This window comes from Macrobrachium nipponense, chromosome 36 (assembly GCF_015104395.2).
Source record: "Macrobrachium nipponense isolate FS-2020 chromosome 36, ASM1510439v2, whole genome shotgun sequence".
NCBI classification, from domain to species: Eukaryota; Metazoa; Arthropoda; class Malacostraca; order Decapoda; family Palaemonidae; genus Macrobrachium; species Macrobrachium nipponense.
The window spans coordinates 2,153,793-2,176,970 of record NC_087220.1 but is presented as its reverse complement, the minus strand read 5'-3'; the positions used below and the strand labels follow the sequence as shown (position 1 = coordinate 2,176,970).

At 37.4% G+C, this 23,178-nt stretch overlaps 1 protein-coding gene across 1 annotated transcript in view; it reads right to left on the bottom strand.

Annotated features, from left to right (window-relative positions):
* The window catches only part of LOC135203493 (protein SSUH2 homolog), a 333,508-nt gene that overhangs the window by 159,011 nt on the left and 151,319 nt on the right, over nucleotides 1–23,178 (bottom strand). The window contains exon 2 of the mRNA XM_064233220.1: nucleotides 3,120–4,879. Within this exon, the coding sequence (XP_064089290.1) occupies nucleotides 3,120–3,702 (583 nt within the window). The 5' untranslated portion in view covers nucleotides 3,703–4,879. The remainder of the gene's footprint in view (nucleotides 1–3,119; nucleotides 4,880–23,178) is intronic.

Sequence of the window (23,178 nt, the reverse complement as noted above, 5' to 3'; positions counted from 1 at the left end):
ACCGTCATAGATTTCTTGGAGATATTTCAGGTTTTCTTTTGCCAATAGCAGCCTTTACAGATGCAACAATTGTACAGTAACTCGTAGCTACAATGCATGACTGACCGTGCCAGATATCATAGAAATATTTCAAGTTTTCTTTTGCCAATGGCAGCCTTTACAGAAGCAACAATTGTACAGTAACTCGTAGCTACAATGCATGACTGACCGTGCCAGATATCTTTGAAATATTTCAAGTTTTCGTTTGCCAATGGCAGTCTTTACAGAGGCAACAACTGTACAGGAACTCATAGCCACAATGCATGACTGACCGTGCCAGATTTTTTGGAGATATTTCAAGTTTTCATTTGCCAATGGCAGCCTTTACAGAAGCAACAATTGTACAGTAACTCGTAGCTACAATACTTGACTTGACTGTCATAGATTTCTTGGAGATATTTCAAGTTTTCGTTTGCCAATGGCAGCCTTTACAGAAGCAACAATTGTACAGTAATTCGTAGCCACAATGCATGGGTGACTGTACCAGATATCTTCGAAATATTTCAAGCTTTCGTGTGCCAATGGCACCCTCTATAGAAGTAACAACAGTACAGCCTTTTTGGTCATGCAATTCGGGAGTCATTGCTTAAAATGAAAACTGAGAGATGTACGCAATCCTTAAAATAATCAGAAACTCACCTGTCTCACGAATGACAGCACGGGTTCTCGTCCTTGATAACTGTCCGTCAATTAGTATTTTTTGTTCAATATTTAATTCATATTCAGTCATTTGCCACAACCTAAGTTACTTTTGACTTCCAAAAAACATTTGTCCTGTTGTTATGAAATCTAACAAGAGAATAACATATGCTATTCTGTTATGAGACACAACAACAAAATATCTGCATATTTTGGTATGAAATCTGGAAACAAAATCACATCAGCTACTTTGCAATCTGTGGCCCTTTTCTAGATAGTGACCACCAAGGGTTTTAAACCTGATATGTACCCTCCTCTGCAGTGTGTTTAGTAGAAGCCCAGTGAGGCTTACCACCAAAATATAAACAAAATACTGTAAATATTATAATGATAATGACCCCCAATAAATATTAGTCCTCAAATGTTGCTAGGGCTCACTATCTAGGAAAAAATCCAGTCTGTGTAATGTGTGAATTGAACCTCCTCTGGAGATCTGTACGTGGCTATACAACCCTTCAAGAAAATGCAAAATCTTTTCGCGAAACTTAAAAAGAAACTTCAGCCCTCAGAATCTATTAAATACCAATGGGTAATCATGTGTAGGGTAACCACAGCAAATGGGTTGTTTGTGCATCGTGAATGTACTAAAATCATCTAAGAAAAGTAATATTGTATATACTGCTAAATTTATCATTATTACTATTATATCAAAATATATATAAAACCATCAGAGATTTTTTATTTTAACAGTTAAATGTACTTGTACACTAAATATACAACACTTAAAATTCTGTATGCTGAATAAACTGCATAGTGAATGTACTATAATCACGTAAGAAAATCAATATTGTATATACCATCAAGTTTACCATTATTACTATTACATCAAAATATATATAAAACCATCAGGGAGATTTTATATTTTAACAGTTAAATGTACCTGCAGACTAACTATACAACACACTTCAAGTTCTGTATGCTGAATAAGCTGTAGCTCTTATGAGGTGTATATGAGGAATTGGAGGCAACATTTAAAATCTGTACCTTGAATGTACTGATACCTTTCAGGAGTTCTGTATCATGGATTAACGAAACCCCTCGGTATTCTGTATGCTATAATTCCTACAACCCACTCAGATCTGCATGGGGAGTAACTGAATCCCATTCTGAGTCTTGTACACGGAAGCGGTATTTATTTAATAAGTTGCCATTGTAACCTACATTTTTTTTTAAAGAACTCTCCTTTCTTCTTATGTTGAAAACCCATGAACACTGTAAACAAACGATTAATAAAAAAAAATTACTTCAATTACGACTTATAAGGTAAGATAATGCTGGCATCGCCTTCCCACTTAGCTAATGTGGGGAAAATTGTAACCAGTAAACATCCCTAGGTTACGTAAGGGGTGTGTGTGTGTGTTTTTATGCTGTTTTAATTCCCCGTCACTTCCTGGCCAACTTTTGCATGAAAAACCCAAAATGGTTTTATTGCAAAAATGGGGACTAGGTATTGGCAACTTATGATCAAATTTTACCACTGAATATACTACACCCTAGTAGGAATAAGTGTATTGAATTTACTACAACTAATCTGGGGTTCTGTGACCGCGAATTACAGCAATTAGGAAGGTTCATATTCTAAAAAATAGTGAAAACATATGCGAATTTTATAAAACTTGGTGAGTATGCTACTACAACCCTTCTGATTTGTATAGTGGAATGATTACCCTACATATTGCAACACGTGAGATCGGTGAACTCAACATGACACAACCTACCATGCGGTCCGACATGTGCGATGTCTCTGGCATCGTTTTTATCTATGAGGCTAATCTGACACTTAGACATGCGTGTACTTACCAGTCACGAGAGCTTATCTGATCGGTAAGATAAGGACTCAACGCCGATCGTAAGACAATAAAAAAGAAAATAAAAATACAAATGAAAAAAAAATAATGAATAAACAAAGAAGTTCTGAGAATGGACGTTCTTAATATTGGGATGCTGGGTCACACTTCTTTTTTGGGGGTTGGTTGTCGGGGTGGGGGGTGTGAACAGAAGACAAGGTGATGAAAATGACAATGAAAAAATATAAGAAAAAACGGATAGAGATTAAACTTAAAAACTCGAACATTATTATTTTTTTTTTTGAAAATACAAGTAAAAGGAAAAAAAAAAATATACCGCCACCAGCAATCACAGTGAATTCAGATCACCATATATCACGTTCATCATCATCATCTCATGAATCACCATCATTTTGATTTTTATTCATTGATTTTTTTATTCTGAGAAGATACAAGTAAAAGAGAAAATATACCGCCACCAGCAATCACGATGAATTCAGATCACCATATATCACGCTCATCATCATCATCATCATCATCACCATGAATCACCATGAATCACCATATATCGACCGCTGTTATGATGCTACTCACTCTGAACATCGAAGAGATCGTTCTCGCAAACGGGATAGTTCTTGAGATGCAGAGACGAATTGACCAGTTCCAGATCACACAGCAGATGCTGGAAGCTGGGCAGGTAAGGATCCAGGACGGAAGGCCGCGTCCTGGGCGAACGACTACCGCACCGGGTCGAGTAGGAATCCAGAATGTCCTTGTGGTCCTTCCGCGACGACCCGCCGCCGCCTCCGCCTCCGCCGCCGCGGCGCGCCGAGAAGCGGGCGGGGGCGCCGCCCCCCCGCGCCCCGCGCCAGTTGATGATGGTGCCGGAGCCGTCCTGCACCGCCGACAGCCCCAGCGTCGGGTAGTTCTCGATGAGCTCGAAGGTGAACTCTCCGCCTCCGTCGGCGCAGAGCGGACCAGCGATGCGGCCGCCCCCCGCCCCCCGCCGCTGCTCCAGGAGCAGCGCTCTCCGCGGCGGGGGAGGGGGCGGCGGCGCCGCCGCCGCCGGGGGACCATTGTTGGTGCGGACGGCGGACGAAGCCGTCGTCGTGGTTGTGGTCGAGGAGGCCACTTGCACCGTCACCACTTCCTCCTGGTGGACCACGCGTCCGTTCATGGCGGCCGCCCCCCGCCCCTGGGCCGCCCAGCCAGAGTGGGCGAGCAGGTCCGGGGCCCCTGGGGGCGGCCTGGGGGTGTCCCTGGGGCCCGTGCCTGGAGGCCGCCTCCACACCCACCGCGAGTCCCCAACTCACAACCGTCGTCTCAGTACATGGCGTCCTTCGGGTCGGGTTAGTCACCTCGCCGGAGAACTGCTGCTGCGCCCCCAGCAGGGCACGGGGGAGTCCGACCATGAGCGCGGCATATCGCTCACGACTCCTCCACCATCGGCTGTAGGGGGGGCACTGCAGCAGGGAGGGGGAGGGGGCGCGCCGTCGTTGTCGCTCCTGCCGCCACACCGCCTTCTACGACTCCTCCACCTCCTCCCTTCGAAAGGCTCAGGAGGCCGTGCTGCTGCTGCACCGAAAGGACACTATCACCGAGACGTCGAAGGACGCCTTGTTTCCTTCCTTCCTTCCTCCCTTCGACGGGATCAGAATGGACTTGGGGCGGTTCCGTTCATTCTCTGCAGGATAGCATCGCCGCCATCTCTCGGGAGCGTTGAAGTCTCCACCAGCCTTTCATTACTCTATCTTCACTCTTCGCAATATCTCATAAACAATCTTATACCACATCAACAAAAAACTCGTTCGCAAATCTCTACAGTCGTCTCTGTCGCCGCTTCTAGGCACTATATAGCACTCTCTCCAGAGGGTCCAGTCTTGTACCTCCTCCCAAAAAGCGGAATGCAGCCTTTTACTCCAATTCACTGACCCCCAGTAGCATCGTCCACCAGGGAAGGGAGGGACACTACTTGAACTTCACGGTAAAAATGGATTGATTTATATGAGTTAATCAAAAGTGCTTGAGGCGTCAGGCAGGCTGCTGCTACTAAGCTTGGGTTTAGGTAACCTTTGTGGACGTGAGGGGGGATCTAAAAACGGCAGGGTGTGAAGAAAAAATGAAGAGAGATTTGGACAATCGAATAATGATTTTTTTCTTTTCGATGTTTATTTTATTTTTTGTAAGATGTTGATTATATCCTCGGCTCAGTTCGCGAACTTTGGTTTTCCTGCAGCGGTGAATGGAAGAAAGAGATTGGTATTCGATTTGCACCTGTTTCGAGGTTTTTTATTTTTTAAGGAATATTTTAGCTTTTATGTAATATTTTAGCACTTCAATGCAGTTCAAGTTTCCTGATGAGGGAGAGAAATGTATCACATTTAACGTCTCGTTGACAGATCTGCGTATTTACCGCTGGTTATCATTTTACGGTCACAACACTCAAGACTGATATTCATTTAGACACCAGAGAAAAAAAATTAGGAACCAAAATAAAAAACAAAAACAAACGAAAGAAGTTGCGAAATAAATCATAAGTATAGAATGGGATCTTTCTTAGATAGTAAACCACAGCGTGTTTATGAAAGGGTGTCCATAAAGTCCCAGTACCATTACAAGTATTAATTGCTTAGAAATGATATAATTTAGAGTAATGTAGGTTTTTGTAGAATGTTCTACATTTTCTCAAGTTTACAACATTCAGAGCACTTCATGCAATACGTTTCACATGTGCACTTCCAGTTGCCTTAACAAATTCGAGACGATATTCCATCTCCCTCCATACGCGCTGCAGGAGATATCGTCTTGACATTGTAAGGGCAGCTGGAGGTGCACATGTGGAACGTATTGCATGAAATGCCCTGAATGTAAACTTGATGAAATATAAAACATTCTACAAAAACCTGCATTACTCTATGTAATATAGTTTCTGAGCAATAAATACTTGTAATGGTACTGGGACTTTATGGACACCATGTACAACCCCGTTGGGATGACCGAAAAAAAAAAAAACATAAAACAAAAGAATGTCAATATCATAAAAGATAATGTCCCCCTAAAGCAATATTGGTCCTAGATAATGACCCCCGAAAACCATTCCTGAGGGAGAAGGGGCGGGGCGAGGAGAAGGTTGTCACAATCTAAGAAAGATCCAAATAATGTACTGGTAAGGTTTCTGTCACCACTTCGAGTGATGGAGATCTCCTTAATCTAACAATGTACCTTCCATGATCGAGACCTACGAGCTATATTTTCTCTTTCTTCGACAGTTTAGAAGACAACACCTTTGCTTGCTTGCTTGCTTGCTGGAGGGATTTATAGTCAAAGGCACGGCTTGGGAACACCACAGCACATCCATACAAGCACATTACACATACATACACTCGTACACACATACGTAGTACACTAAGTAGTACAGAACATGCAAGGGTGTCACACTGAACGTTGAAAGCAACGGCGCGGATTCAAGGTTGGTCATCCTGGAGCTAACAGATGGCGCTGGTGTGTTATAATGAGGACTGGGTTTCTGTCTTCATTAATGAAGCTTTTATGGGTTAAAAAAGAAAAGAAAAAAGGAAACCTGTATGGTATAGGGTGTAAAAAAGAAAAGAAAAAGAAACTTGTATGGTATAGTGTAACAGGGAGTAAATTGATAAAGATTGCAATAAAAGACTTAAGAGATTGTTTTTGTTTTTTGTTTAAGATCAGTCAATATATCCCACCATTACTCTAACAGAAAGCATGAACTGTATGTTGTTTGATATTAAGGGAGAGAGAGAGAGAGAGAGAGAGAGAAGAGAGAGAGAGAGAGAGAGAGAGAGAGAGAGAGTCATTTGCCTTTGGGGCATCGAAAGCTAAAAGGGTATAAGGGTATTTCCTCGTGATTTCACAGCGACATCTGAAGCGAGAAAGGCCGACCAACCCCACCAACATTATCAGACCGAAAAGCAGGGTTCAGAAGTTTCAAATGTATACTTAAATTATATATAAAAAAATAAAAAGAGATATATCCTTAATAAATAGTAGCGGTGCAATGCTTTAAACTGTGAATATACGTATTACTCTACAACGCAACAGAAGAAAATTTTTAAAAGACACTGAACCTTATTGTATACTTTTTAAGAATTAACAGTGATCACAGAGTTTGGCCAATTTAACTGAATACTCCTTCAGTGCAGAGTGATGGCAATATATGTATATGAATATATATATATATATATATATATATATATATATATATATATATATAAAATATATATATATATATATATATATATATATATATATATATATACCATCAATACCGGGGCACATTCAATTCTCCTGGCGACCATCAAATTCAATTAATAAAATCTCTAAGGTTCTCTGTGGTGGCGAAGAAGAAGTCCACACTAAATAAAAATTTGAAAAAAATGAACCAAGGTACAGTTATCACAGCAACACCCTTATCAAGTTCTAATACTACTACTACTACTGTATACTTTTTCTACTTCCCCGACAACTTCTTCTACCTTCTCCATCCCTTCCACCACCACCAGCTCCTTCAAAGAACTCCTCCTCAAGCTCGGGTTGGCTGGCTTGCTTGGGGTCGTCACTCGTCATCTTCCGAACCAGTGGCGTGTTATTGGGGCTAGTCAAAAAAAAAGTAGAGATACATGCGTCCCGTTAGTGTTCAGTCTCTGTCACTGCGGTTGGAGGGAAGATGATGATAGGGTGTGTGTGTGTGTGTGTGTGTGTATGTGTGTGGGGGTGGTGTATTTCTCTCTCTCTCTCTCTCTCTCTCTCTCTTAAAATGTTTTTTCATTTGCAGCATTTTTACGGATATCAAAGGATGCAGAAAATTCATCTTAGTGACATTCCAGCCATATATATATATATTTATATATATATGTATATATTTATATATATATATATTATTATATATATATAATATAACATATGATATATATTTATATATATATTATATATAAGTATTAATATTATAGATTATATTATATATATATCTATTATATATATATCTATATATTACATAGATATTACCTAATATATAATATATATAAATATTATATATAATATATATATTATATATTGTATATATATATATATTATATATATTAATATATATATATATATATACATATAATAATTAATTATATATATATGTATATATTATATTATATATATATATATAGATATATATATATATATATATATCTATATATATATATATATATATCTATATATATATATATCTATATATATATCTATATATATACTATCATATATCTATTATATATATATATTATATATATATCTATATATATCTCTATATATATACCATATACCATATATATTTCATACTTATCAATCACATAACATACACGATCATGGAAATAACACAAACAGTGAGATCGAGGGATATATATAAAAAATAAAATTCAGGAGATAATTTTTTGAGCCAATAAGACAGATAATATCAAAACGTATAAGTAACCATTGATGCAGGAATCCTTAACTTAATCCATAACTTAAAAATGGAGAAATAGTTAACGAACAAATACCCCTATCCACGAATGACCAAACGGCAGAGATTAAAACCCTTCAACGAAATTAAATCAAAAGAAAAAGTTTGTTGTGAAATAAAACGAAAAACTAACTGATAACAAAACATAAACACGCGAGAGAAAATGAAACACTATGTTTAACAGAGACATCCAAACAAGGAAACAAGCTGTGGCAAAGACATCAAACAAGGACATGAAAACACGACGAACGCAAGACAAAACCAAAGAAGAAATTTCAAATGGAAATTGACAAATAAAAAAAAAATAAAAACGTCAAGTAAACACTACAAGGAACTGAATATCCCTCTGAATATAATGAATAGATTCAAAGAATAATTCTCTCTCTCTCTCTCTCTCTCTCTCTCTCTCTCTCTCTCTCTCTCTCTCTCTCTCACACACACACACTCTACTAGAAAATTCCTAATTTCCTACTCTCTCTCTCTCTCTCTCTCTCTCTCACACACACATAAACACACACACACACACCAGAAAATTCCTAATTTCCTACTCTCTCTGTCTCTCTCTCTCTCTTTCACAGTTACCAGAAAATTCCTAATTTCTTATTCTCTCTCTCTCTCTCAGTTACCAGAAAATTCCTAATTTCTTATTCTCTCTCTCTCTCTCTCTCTCTCTCTCTCTCTCTCTCTCTCTCTCTCTCTTCCAATTACCAGAAAATTCCTAATTTTCTACTCTCTCGCTCTCTCTCTTAGAAACCAAATAATCTTCAATTCTCTCTCTCTCTCTCTCTCTCTCTCTCTCTCTCTCTCTCTCTCTCTCTCTCTCAATTACCAGAAAATTCCTGATTTTCTACTCTCTCGCTCTCTCTCTTAGAAACCAAATAATCTTCAATTATCTCTCTCTCTCTCTCTCTCTCTCTCTCTCATTAGTAAATCCTTAATTTTTTACTCACTCTTTTTCTCTCTTTCCCCTCCCCTTATCTCTCTCAATTATTAGAAAATTCGTCATTTTCTACTCTCTCTCTCTCTTAAAAACCAAATCAAATAATCTTCAGTTCTCTCTTTCTCTCTCTCTCTCTATCTCTCTTATAGAAACCAAATAATTCCCAGCTCTCTCTTTGTCTGTCTGTCTGTCTGTCTCTCTCTCTCTCTCTCTCTCTCACCGCTTCGGAGAAACGGGTAAATCCATCGACTCCAGCTTCGCTATCGGTGAAGAAATCTGGTAAACAACGTAAGATCAAAATCTCTGGTGACTCCTCCTTCGAGGGTTTCAGGGAGACGACTAATGTTTGTGTTATGAAAAGAACCCCTGACAGACTCCTACGCCATCCATCAATCTATAAATAATGGGGGATGGGGGGGGGGGGGTGTTCCATGACGAGTATTGAGAGAGAGAAAGGGAGAGAGAGTAGAAAATTAGGAATTTACTAATAATTGAGAGAGAGAGAAAGAGAGAGAGAGTAGAAAATTAGGAATTTACTAATAACTGTGAGAGAGAGAGAGAGAGAGAGAGAGAGAGAGAGCAGAAAATTAGGAATTTACTAATAATTGAGAGAGAGAGAGAGAGAGAGAGAGAGAGAGAGAGAGAGAGAGAGAGCAGCAGAAAATTAGGAATTTACTAATAACTGAGAGAGAGAGAAAGAGAGAGAGAGTAGAAAATTAGGAATTTACTAATAATTGAGAGAGAGAGAGAGAGAGAGAGAGAGAGAGAGAGAGAGAGAGAGAGAGAGAGAGAGAGAGAGAGAATATTCCTTCTTTCTGGAATCAAGTGAGACGAGATGCGTCGGCACTTTGGAACGGACGAAAGCAATGTGTGGCAAATATGTAAATGTGTAAATATACATAGCATATTTACATAGTAAATATACGAAAGCATATTTAAAAATATACACGAGTTCTGATTACCCATTTGGTTGTTCTATCATAGTTAGTCTATCATACACGACTTCATTAAATATTAATATACTTCCTATTAGAAAATATTTATTTTTATTATTGTTATTATTATTGACAGTCAAAAGCCACAGTAGTGTTAAAATATATTATTGTACAATGGTGAAAAATACAAGGAGAGACTTTCGGAGCAGTATCCGAAAGTCTCTCTTGTATTTTTTACCATTGTACAATAATATATTTTAACACTAATGTGGCTTTTGATTGTTCAATATTATAGCCTCGTTACGGAGGTTCCTTAGTTCATTATTATTATTATTATTATTATTATTATTATTATTATTATTATTATTATTATTATTATTATTATTATTCAGAAGATGGGCCCTACTCATATGGAATAAGCTTACCAATGGGGCCAACGATTGGAGCTTTCAAAGAATATTATTATTATTATTATTATTATTATTATTATTATTATTATTATTATTATTATTATATTATTATCCAAAAGATGAAATCTATTCATATGGAATAAGCCCACCAAAGTGGCCACTGACTTAAAATTCTTAAAAGCTTCCAAAGAATAATAAGATGTTCTCTAGGAAGAAGTAAGAGGAATTAAAGGGAAATACAGAAAGAAGAGTCAATAATTCTAATCTCTTTCCTTTAAGACATTCAGGGAAATTGCGGAGCAAAAATCAGTTTCCCTCCAACTCAGACACTTGAGACCAGAGGTCTCTTGTCGAGAGAGTGGGTGGATGGGAGACTCCGAATGCGTCTCATGGAAGCGTTAATTAATTATGAAACTCATCTCTTGTCTCCGCGGTGACGAGGATATGTATTCAGGTCCACCGAGATTTGAAAGGTTGAAAGGTTCAGCTCTGATGGAAGGGAAAGAAAAAAAAAAAGTAAAAAGTTTGAAAAGATAAAAAATTGACGGGGGCGGTTGGTTGCCAAAGGTTTCTGGGGAAAATGAATGTACTACATATATCAATGCAGACACGAATAGAAAATACGCACATACACACTATATATATAGTATATATATATATATATGTATATAGGATAATATATTATATTATATATATAGCTATATTGTATATTATATAAATTATATATTATATATATTATATATATATATATATATATATATATATATATATATATATATATATAGTGTGTGTGTGTATATATATATATATATATATATATATATATATATATATATATATATATATATATATATATATATATATGTATATATATATATATATATATATATATATATATATATATATATATATATATATCTAAAAAAATTATTACCATAACGTGACTGGAAAATCTTCAAGTAATCAAAGTCCCACAATTATGTAAAATGTGTATTAAAATACATAAAAACGGGAGCTTTCGTCCACTTGATCAGTAGACCTCATCAGCCGTACTGATTTTCCTTTCAAAAATTATATACAAAAAAGTTACGAAGGACAGGCAGGACTCTGGAAACGTCTCCAAGGGAGATAACCACCAAAACAAACTCTCTTAATTATGTTATTCCCTCGTTCAAATGTCTGGCCAAAAGATGAGCCGATCGTCGTGGTTGAACTACCTCCTCTGTGTGTTCGGCTGTTCCCTCGTCCAAGACTTCTGCATCGGCACCTGCAATGGGGGTTCTTCCTTCCAATGCCTGGGCAGGAGAAAGAGAGACAACCTGGGCAGTAGGAGTGGTGCAAACAACGTCTGTTCTAATATTTACAGTTTTAAGAACCAAATAATTTAAAAAAGCATCCTCTTGGGTAAATGATTTGTTAAAATCAAACACGTTTAAAATATTAATAAGAGCCCCTTCAACTACTCTGCGTCTACTTGCGTTATTATCTTTGTAAATTACTCTCGCTCATTCCCAGTCAATTACATGCCCTAACTCTAACGTATTTCCGGCAACTGAACTATATTCGATCCCAACCTACATGATCGCTTATGTTCCTCTAATCTTATACCTAATCCCCTGCCAGATTCCCCATAATAACCCTTATTGCAATCTTTACACGGTACCACATAAACTCCAACGTCGTCTTTCCTTTCTTTTTCATGATTCCTAATCAACTTGATTTTGAACGAGGTATTATACCTAAAAGCTAAATCCAACATATAAGAGAGGTTTTCACGAGACTGGGATACCCAAAATATTTTATTGACCAAGCGTTTACCAAGGCTAGAAAAAACTTTTATAATCCACCGACCAGGAAATACGAATTCAAAAGTAGTCAGTGTATTCCGCTTCCTTATCATCATAGTTTGGAAAGGGTGCAGCATTTATTAAAACAGAATAGGGAAAATAGGTTGGATTTAGCTTTTAGGTATAATACCTCGTTAAAATCAAAGTTGATTAGGAATCATGAAAAGAAAGGAAAGACGACGTTGGAGTTTATGTGGTACCGTGTAAAGATTGCAATAAGGGTTATTATGGGGAATCTGGCAGGGGATTAGGTATAAGATTAGAGGAACATAAGCGATCATGTAGGTTGGGATCGAAATATAGTTCAGTTGCCAGACATACGTTAGAGTTAGGGCATGTAATTGACTGGGAAGGAGCGAGAGTAATTTACAAAGATAATAACGCAAGTAGACGCAGAGTAGTTGAAGGGGCTCTTATTAATATTTTAAACGTGTTTGATTTTAACAAATCATTTACCCAAGAGGATGCTTTTTTTAAATTATTTGGTTCTTAAAACTGTAAATATTAGAACAGACGTTGTTTGCACCACTCTACTGCCCAGGTTGTCTCTCTTTCCCCTGCCCAGGCATTGGAAGGAAGAACCCCCATTGCAGGTGCCGATGCAGAAGTTTTGGACGAGGGAACAGCCGAACACACAGAGGAGGTAGTTCAACCACGACGATCGGCTCGTCTTTTGGCCAGACATTTGAACGAGGGAATAACATAATTAAGAGAGTTTGTTTTGGTGGTATCTCCCTTGGAGACGTTTCCAGAGTCCTGCCTGTCCTTCGTAACTTTTTTGTATATAATTTTTGAAAAGGAAAATCAGTACGGCTGATGAGGTCTACTGATCAAGTAAGACGAAAGCTCCCGTTTTTTATGTATTTTTAACACATTTTACATAATTGTGGACTTTGATTACTTGAATATATATATATATATATTATATATATATATATATATATATATATATATATATATATATAGGTATGTTATTGTCATCCATATACATGCTCCAACCAATACACCAAAGAGAGCTCCTCAGACGGGCAAAGAAGAGCTCCATGGATAGCTCCAAGAAAGGAGAGGACAAGGAAAAAAAATAAAAAGGAAGTTGGCAGAGAAGAGATAATAAAAAAAAGAGAGACAGAGAGAGAGAGAAGCAGAGTCAAGCAAAAATAAGACAAAAGACTTTCCCAGCCCAAGAACAACGACAAAGCACGTGATTGGACAATCGTACTCGAGACCGATTCTTTGCTTTCGAGAAAAATGAAAAAATAAAGTATTTCGTTTCCACTTCCTTAGTTTATCGGCGGGGGCCGCATTTATGCTGTATATATTTTCACAGGGGATACAAAAAAAGGTTAAAAAAAAAAGGGTCTTCATGCAAACAATCTCAACTAGGACAGAGCCACCCCCAACCCCCCTTTTGTGGAACGTCGTTGCAATATATTCAAATATTCCTTTCGCGACGCAATTCTGGCCGAAGGAAACACCGGCGAAGAGAGAGAGAGAGAGAGAGAGAGAGAGAGAGAGAGAGAGAGAGAGAGAGAGAGGCCTTTTCAGTCTCGGTAAATGTATAAATATATACTCGCGAGTAGTTGATTCTCGTCGGGCGTTTGTTCATGTTGCCAAAGATCAAAGATGGACCACGAGTGTTAAAAGCTTCTTTAACTATTTTCGTTTTAACAGCCACAAAAATAAACCACAATTTTAAAAGCTTATTTATTTCAACAGTATTATTTTCATTTTAACAATGACAAAAATAAGCCAAAAGAATTATAAACTTATTTCAAAATTTTCGTTTTAACAACCACAAAAATAAACCTCAAGTATTGAAAGCTTATTTATTTCGATATTATTTTCATTTTAATAATGACAAAAATGAGCCTAAAGTATTAAACGCTTAATTCACTATTTTCGTTTTAACAACCACAGAAATGAGCCACAAGTTTAAAAGCTTCCAAACGAAAACAAGCCCACCAAAGGGGCCATGACTTGAAATTCAAACTTCGAGATTATTATTATTATTATTATTATTATTATTATTATTATTATTATTATTATTATTATTATTATTCAGAAGACGAAACCTATTCGTGTGGAACAAGCCCACCAAAGGGGCCACTGACTTGAAATTCTTTAAGCTTCCTCAGAATATGAAAGTGTTCATTAGGAAGAAGTAAGACGAGGTAAAGAGATCCTACTTGTTAAAAAAAAATAATGAACAAATAGATAAAAATGTATCAAAATGCAAGGAGAAGCATATTAGGGTAGTAATGCATTGCACCTTCGCTGGAACTTCTGAAGAAGTAGTTCCAATTGCAGGGACTTCCTCTGATGGGAGGTTGTTCCGCAGCCTAACTGTGTGAGGTGGAATAAAAGAACTCTGGAATTAAGGAGATGTTCGACATCGGGACGAATTTCCTGCATATCTTTGCTGGTGTTTTTTTTTTTTACTTCCTTGTTGTTGTGTAATCTTATATTATTGAGAATGTATTGCCAAGATACTTGCTATCAATAAACGCTGCTCCAAGACTAGGAACGTATACAAATGCAACAAATCAAATAAATACAAATATCGATCTTATGAGCATTAAGAAACATAGCATCTCTCTCTCTCTCTCTCTCTCTCTCTAAGTTTAAGTATGGTGTTCAAATTTAGCCGTCCTATTTTTATAATAATCTTGAACATAGATTCGAATACAGATCGTCCAGTTATGAGCTGAGAGAGAGAGAGAGAGAGAGAGAGAGAGAGAGAGAGAGAGAGAGAGAGAGAGAGAATGGTTTTTATGACAGTAAAGGAATGTAAAGTGACCCATGAATACAGAGTGACTGTGGTGTAGAATCGCCGGTAAACAAACGCACATACACGCACACACACACACACACACACAACACAGAACAGTCGTTTAACCTAGTGAAGAGTGTTCTTTTAACCTAGTGAAGGAGAGAGAGAGAGAGAGAGAGACTCTCTCTCTCTCTCTCTCTCTCTCTCTCTCTCTCTCTCTCTCTCTCTCTCTCCGCACACTAAGATAGATAATTTTGACACAATGAAATCTTTGCTAGTTTTTTAAAGATGCGAATTATCTTTGGATATATACACATCTTTATATATATATATATATATATATATATATATATATATATATATATATATATATATCATATACCAAATTTCCATTTCCCTCGCAAACGGACATCCCAGGAACACGGGAACCTGCCATCTACGGGTTTACAAAAAATACCGGGTTCCTCTCCAATTGTACCACACCATGAATAAATCACTTGCGCTTACCGAGTCACGCTATCAGCTCACCCTGACCTAGATGTGGTGGTCTTGCTACTACCATTTCTTTTTTTTCTTTTTTTTTTTTTTTTTAAATATCATGGAATGGAGTATACAGAGCTTACAGGCCAAATGCCGAGTACTGGGACCTATATTATGAGGTCGTTCAGCGCTGGAAAGGAAAATCGAGAGTAAGAAGGTGTAACAGGAAGAAAAAACTCTTAGCAGTTGTTAGGAAAGGGTGGACAGGCAAGATGGGAGGAAGAGAATATGAACGGAGGTACAGTAAAAGGAATGAAAGGGGTTGTAGCAGCTAGTGGCTATACGAAGGGACGCTGCTAAGAACCTTTATCAATGCCTACAGTGCACCATGTGGGGTACACTGACGACCATAACCCCACCCCCTCGCATGGGAACCAAAATATTATAGCAATATAACCTTCACGAGTTTTATTTACCTTGATTATTATTATTATTATTATTATTATTATTATTATTATTATTATTATTATTATTATTATTATTACTCAGGAGATGAAAAGTATTCATTTGACTTGAAAGCCAAGTTTGCAAAGAATATGAAGGCCTTCATTAGGAAGAAGTAAGACAAAGTAACGTGAAATACAGAGAGGAGAGACCCACTTACTAACAAGGCGTGAACCGACCTCCAGCTTAGTCGGGACGCATGCTAAAATCTAAGGCAAAATCGAGCGTTGTTTCACCAACGAAAATTAAAATCAATACGCTATATTCTATTATAAGTAAATTTTCTGTCCTGTTGAACAAGCACATTATTTATTTTTTACATTTTCATTCTAATGAATAAATCATAAATATCCTATAATAAAATTCCCGTATCTTTAACTCAACGCGAAACACCTTTTTCAGACCTTTTTAGGCTTTTTATAGACCTTTCCTAAACAACAACAAAATAATTTATAGGCTTACTACCCGAGTTAGCGAAAAGGAAAATGTTAACAAATTAATGAATAGAAAAGGAAAATATATTAAAATGCAACGAGAATAATATTAGGGTTAGTAATGTATTGCACCTTACCTGGGACATCTGAAGTCCCAACAGTTTATTGTTTTAAATGGTCACAGCTTTCACGTTACCAGATAACTATGAATGGAGGTATATTTCAATACATTTTATCTATTTCTTAACTTATTAATTAGTGGGGTCTCTTCTTTCTGTATTTCCCTTCACCTCCTATTACTCCTTCCTAACGAACACCTTAATATTCTTTGGAAGCTTAAAAAGAATTTCAAGTCAGTGGCCCCTTTGGTGGGCTTGTTCCATATGAATGGGGGTCATCTCCTGAATAATAATAATAATAATAATAATAATAATAATAATAAAATAATAATAATAATAATAATAATAATAATAATAATAATAATGATGAGATGATGATGATGATGATGATTGAGTACCCAAAAATTCCAAAATCTTTTGTAATAGATGGTGTATGGCAAAAGTAACCCACAGATACTATGTGTGTGTGTGTGTGTGTGTGTGTGTGTTTGGATATATATATATATATATATATATATATATATCGAGCTACAAATGTCCTTTAATATCTAATTCGCTCTACCTCGGAATTAATATTTTATTTTCATATATGTTTAACCGAGGGGGTAATTTGTTAAGCGATAATAGAATTGGCGGCCGACAGGCGCTAACCATCGACCTCTCAATTCCCAGGACTGGCAGTGAAGCCTTAGACTACCCCGCCACCGCAAAGATATATATATATATATATATATATATATATATATATATATATATATATAGAGAGAGAGAGAGAGAGAGAGAGAGAGAGAGAGAGCATTATAATTATTTTCATGAAGAATTCATCATTATTCTGTTTCTTGGCAAAATACCACTAAAATATTTACCAATTAATATAAAAAAAAAGATGCAAAACCGAGACAGATTAAGAGATCACCATACTAACAACAAAGGAGGGGGAGGAGGGGGGGGTGTGGTGGGTGGGGGGGGGGGGTTGGGGGGTTGGGGGGGGGGGCGTTTGGTAGTGGGGATTAAGGTATAAACTGTCTTTTACGGAGACTGGTCTATACGTTATGCATGAGAAGCCATGACACAGGGCGCTGCGGTACCCTAGACAGAGAAAGATCGATGAGAGAGAGAGAGAGAGAGAGAGAGAGAGAGAGAGAGAGAGAGAGAGAGAGTTCATATGGATCCAGAAGCAGGTTAATTATACCTATAAAACAAACACACACACGTACAGAGAGAGAGAGAGAGAGAGAGAGAGAGAGAGAGAGAGAGAGAGAGAGAGTAGGCGACGGAGAGAGAGAGAGAGGAACGGAAGATGGCTCCATAAGTTGGTTACTATAACAAATGAAACAGAGAGAGAGAGAGAGAGAGCAGAACGGAAGATGGATCCATAAACAGATTAATATTACAAATAAAATATTAATTTGAGAGAGAGAGAGAGAGAGAGAGAGAGAGAGAGAGAGGAGAGAGAGAGAGCTGCATAAGTGTATTAATCTGATCAGTAAATAAAAAGAGATAGGAACTAAACTTGCTGAAGAAAAAAAAGAAGAAAAAAAGTAAAATCAGAACACCCGAATGGCCACACGATCCCACATAAACAGTGGGAATCAAAGACCCTATAATAGGCCTCCAAATTTTAGGAAGCTAATGATAATACTAATAATAATAATGATAATAATAATAATTAAGGCTTCCTTCCTACCAAAACAATACCAAGCCTCACGGTCGACAAAACCAACAAATAATTACACAGCACATCCTTCCAGGTGGTACCAGTCCCTTTAAAAAACCGGCCACAGAATCAATCTCTCTCTCTCTCTCTCTCTCTCTCTCTCTCTCTCTCTCTCTCTCCATCCTCTTCCTTTTTAAAACGTTAAGCAAAACATTGTAGCAACATCCGGAAGGAAAAGACGCAGGAGAAGAATTAATTCATTCTCTCTCTCTCTCTCTCTCTCTCTCTCCTTGAAGTATTACAAGACGAGCGAGATGTTTCCTCGCGATGTGGTTTACGCCCCTGATGTGAGGTCAGCTTTATTTTGTGACGAGGAGACCACTTCTAGTTTCGTGACGTGCTCACACAACTCTGTTTACTGCTATATACATCGTTTCGTCCGTGTCGTGATGTGATGTTGGTGATGTTCTCGATGTGACTTGCGAATTTTTATCGGTCTTTTGCTTTGAAATGAACTTTTTTTTTTTTCGTCTCATGATGTGACGTATGAATCTTTTTCTGTCTCGTGATGTGACATGATTTTTTTTTTTTTTTTTTTTTTTTTTTGCCTCTTGATGTGATGTATGAACTTTTTCGGTCTCGTGATGTGACGTATGAACTTTTTTCGGTCTTATGATGTGACATGAATTTTTTCGGTCTCGTGATGTGACATATGAACTTTTACGGTCTTATGATGTGACATGAATTTTTTCGGTCTCGTGATGTGACGTATGAACTTTTACGGTCTTATGATGTGACATGAATTTTTTCGGTCTCTTGATGTGACATATGAACATTTTGGTCTCTTGATGTGACTTATGCACTTTTTCGGTCTCTTGTGATTTACTACACTGTCTCATGATGTGACATATGAATTTTTTCGGTCTTATGATTTGACGTATGAACTTTTTTCGGTCTCTTGATGTGACGTATGAACTTTTTTCGGTCTCGTGATGTGACATATGAACTTTTTCGGTCTTATGATGTGAACTGAAGTTTTTTTGGTCTCTCTTGATGTGAATTATGCACCTATCGGTCTGATGTTATAGGTTCAAGTTCCTGATACGAGATGTTTGTGGTCTGATGATGTGGCCCAGGATCTTGACGTTACATCTGATGTTCTGATACAAAAGGATGTTCTCGGTTTCGTGATGTGTCGATTGACGTCTCTGACGTGACATCCTTTTCCTCTCGTGACGTGATTGATGGCGATATCGATTCAGAGAGAGAGACGAGGGAGATTGGGAGAGAGAGAGAGAGAGAGAGAAGAGAGAGAGAAATTTCTAATCATGTAGGTTTGGGAAAAAAATTTAAAGTATCTTCGAAAATACACAATTAAAACGAGAGAGAGAGAGAGAGAGAGAGAGAGAGAGAGAGAGAGAATTCAGGAGTAAACATTGCAGAACAATTTCTTCTTCTTCTTCTTCTTCTTCTTCTTCTTCTTCTTCTTCTTCTTCTTCTTATTATTATTATTATTATTCAGAATGATGAAACCTCTTCATATGGAACAAGCCCACCAAAGAGGCCACTGACTTGAAATTCTTGAAGCTTCCAAAAAATACTAAGGTGTTCATTACGAAGAAGTAAGAGGAAATAAAGGGAAAAAAAGAAAGTAGAGATATTACTTATTAGAAAATAAAAAAATAATGAATAAATTAACAAATATATAAAAATGTATTAAAATTAGGGTAGTAATGCATTTGTTTTAAGGCAGGTCCTTACCCAGGGTACGAATGACGGAGAAACGAAGAATGGGAAGGAGGGAAAATATAGTGAGATCCAACGGGAGGAAGGAAGGGGGTAGAATAATGAGAGAGAGAGAGAGAGAGAGAGAATCCCCGAAGGACCCCAACGAGAGTGATAGCACGGGAAAGTTACAAACTCTCTCTCTCTCAAAGGCATCACGAAGAAGAATAGGAAGAAGACGACCACGACGAAGAGAGAGAGAGAGAGAGAGAGAGAGAGAGAGAGAGAGAGTGCTTTACTCACTCGCTCAAAAGCACCGAGAGACATGCATAAATAGAGGCAAATTTAAACCATAGCAAAGGCAGAACTTACAGAAGAAGTGTTCAGTGCAAGTTGTTCGAATTCATTGCATTGTTGCAACGTGGAGAGTTCGTGACAGGTGTTTATGTTTGTGTGTGTGTGTGTGCGCTGGAGGAGGAGGAGGAGGAGGAGGAGGAGACCTTACAGACCTTACAGACCTTACATCTTGTTCGGGTTGCCCCAGGTCCCTCAGTGTGAGGCACCTCTAATGTCTACCAGAGAGTTGCTAGTACATCTTCCGGTATATTTTGCATCTTCCAATCTTGGATGGTCTGGGATGCAGTTTAGATATTTGTCTAGCTCATTCTTAAACACATCTACGCTCACTCCTGATATATTCCTCAGATGAGCTGGCAACGCATTGAATAGACGCTGCATTATCGATGCTGGTGCGTAGTGGATTAATGTCCTGTGTGCTTTCCTTATTTTTCCTGGTATAGTTTTGGGCACTATTAATCTACCTCTGCTTGCTCTTTCTGATATTTTTAGTTCCATGATATTTTCTGCTATTCCTTCTATCTGTTTCCATGCCTGAATTATCATGTAGCGTTCTCTTCTCCTTTCTAGACTATATAATTTTAAGAATTGTAGTCTTTCCCAGTAGTCTAGGTCCTTAACTTCTTCTATTCTAGCTGTAAGGACCTTTGTACACTCTATTTGTGCAATATCCTTTTGATAGTGTGGGTACCATATCATATTGCAATATTCAAGTGGACTACGAACATATGTTTTATAAAGCATAATCATGTGTTCAGCTTTTCTTGTTTTGAAGTGCCGTAACAACATTCCCATTTTTGCTTTACATTTTGCCAACAGAGTTGCTATTTGATCATGCAAATAACATGTTCCTATTCATCATCACACCAAGGTCTTTAACTGCTTCCTTATTTGTGATGGTCTCATTATTAGGTCCCTTATATGCATATAGCTTTCTTTCTCTGTCTCCATAATTTATTGATTCAAATTTATCAGAGTTAAATACCATCCTATTTACCTCTGCCCAATCATATACTTTGTTAAGGTCTCTTTGTAGAGCGTTCCTATCTTCATCACAAGTAATTTCTCTACTTATTCTTGTGTCATCTGCGAAAACTACTCACTACCGAATCCTTAACATTATTGTCTATGTCTTCAATCATAATAACAAACAGTATTGCAGCTAACACCGTACCTTGCGGCACACCGGATATTACCTTGGCTTCATCCGATTTCTCGTCGTTTGCAATAACTATCTGTTTTCTGTTGTGTAAAAATTCTTTTAACCATCTTCCTACTTTATCCACGATATTGTGTTTTCTAATTTTCTTCGCCAATATATTATGGTCTACTTTATCAAAAGCTTTTGCAAAGTCTAAATAAACCACATCTGTTTCATTTCCGCTTTTCATATTTTTGAATATGTTTTCACAGGTGGGACTAACAGTTGGGTTTGTGTACTTTTTCCGGGTACGAAACCATGTTGTCCTTTTATTAAACAAATTATTTTTTATTAAATGTTTCATAATATTTTTCTTCATTACCCTTTCATACACTTTTCATAATATGTGATGTTAGACTCACAGGCTATAATTACTTGCCTCTAGTCTTGATCCACTTTTGAAAGTAGGGGTAATATATGCTAATTTGTGCTCATCATATATCTTGCCTGTATCTACACTTTGTCTTAATAATATTGCAAGTGGCTTTGCGATAGAATGAACTACTTTCTTTAACAAAATAGCAGGAATTCCATCAGGCCCTGCAGCAGCTCCATTTTTAATTTCATTAATAGCCTGCACAATATCAGCTTCATTAATATCTATGTCAGCCTAAATATTCACTATTTTCATCCCTTACTTCTATATCATTATCTTCATTATCTATTCTAGGGTGAATTCTCTCTTATATCGTTCTGCCAGTATGTTGCAAATTTCCTTTTTTTCATTCGTTAATCTCCCTTCAATTCTCAGAGGGCCTATTTTCTATTCTTCTTTTATTCATCTTCTTCGCATATGAGTATAATAGTTTGGGGTTTTGCTTGATATTTAATAGGGTTTTTTTCTTCCAATCCCGTCCCGTTTTTCATTTTCTTTTGATTGTATAATCTTTTGTTCTGCATTTTCTATCTTACTTTTTAGTTCTATAACTTTTCCATGCATTTTTTTCTTTTGCAAGACCTTTTTTCCACTTTCTGATTTTCTGGAACAAGATCCTTCTGTCTCTTGGTATGCATGAATGATGTTTACTTTTTCTTCTTCGGTATATTTTTTCCACTATTATCTCCAATATTTTATATAATATCTCCGTATTTACCCTTATGTCATCACTGGGTGGAGGCCCAGGTGTGCAAAAGGAGGAGATGGAGGGTAGGGGGAGGGGAGAGGGGCTGAACGTAACGCAACAACAGATCGTTGTTGGGTGTGGCGGTCTTTCAACAGAAGATGGGGGTTAGTAGGGATGCGGGTGGAAGGGGGCGGAGGGGGGGGGGGTGGTTGGTTGGTGCGGATCGAGGGACCGTGAGAGATGAAGGTCACACAGGAGAGAGAGAGAGAGAGAGAGAGAGAGAGAGAGAGAGAGAGAGAGAGAGAGAGAGAATGACTCCATTGGGCTAATATTAAATTGCTGTCGCTCATTGTTTTCAAGTTTTTTTTTTTTTTTTGGTCAGATGTCGGCGAGTTATTTGATAGAAAGCGTTTGGCGCTGCTGTGAAACGTATAAATACACACACATACACACACACACACACACACACACAGCATGGCAGTAGTGGTGAGCGCTGCTCTTACTCTGTTTTAATCTCTTTAACTGATTCTTCCATCTTTTTACATCGTCAATTATACATTCGTGAATGAGACAAAAGATTAAATATACTTTGGCCTCACTTATAATATACATTTCGTATTATTATTGGAGATGACTTGTCTACGTGTTAAGATACAATATACATTTCAAATAACTATTGAGAGAGA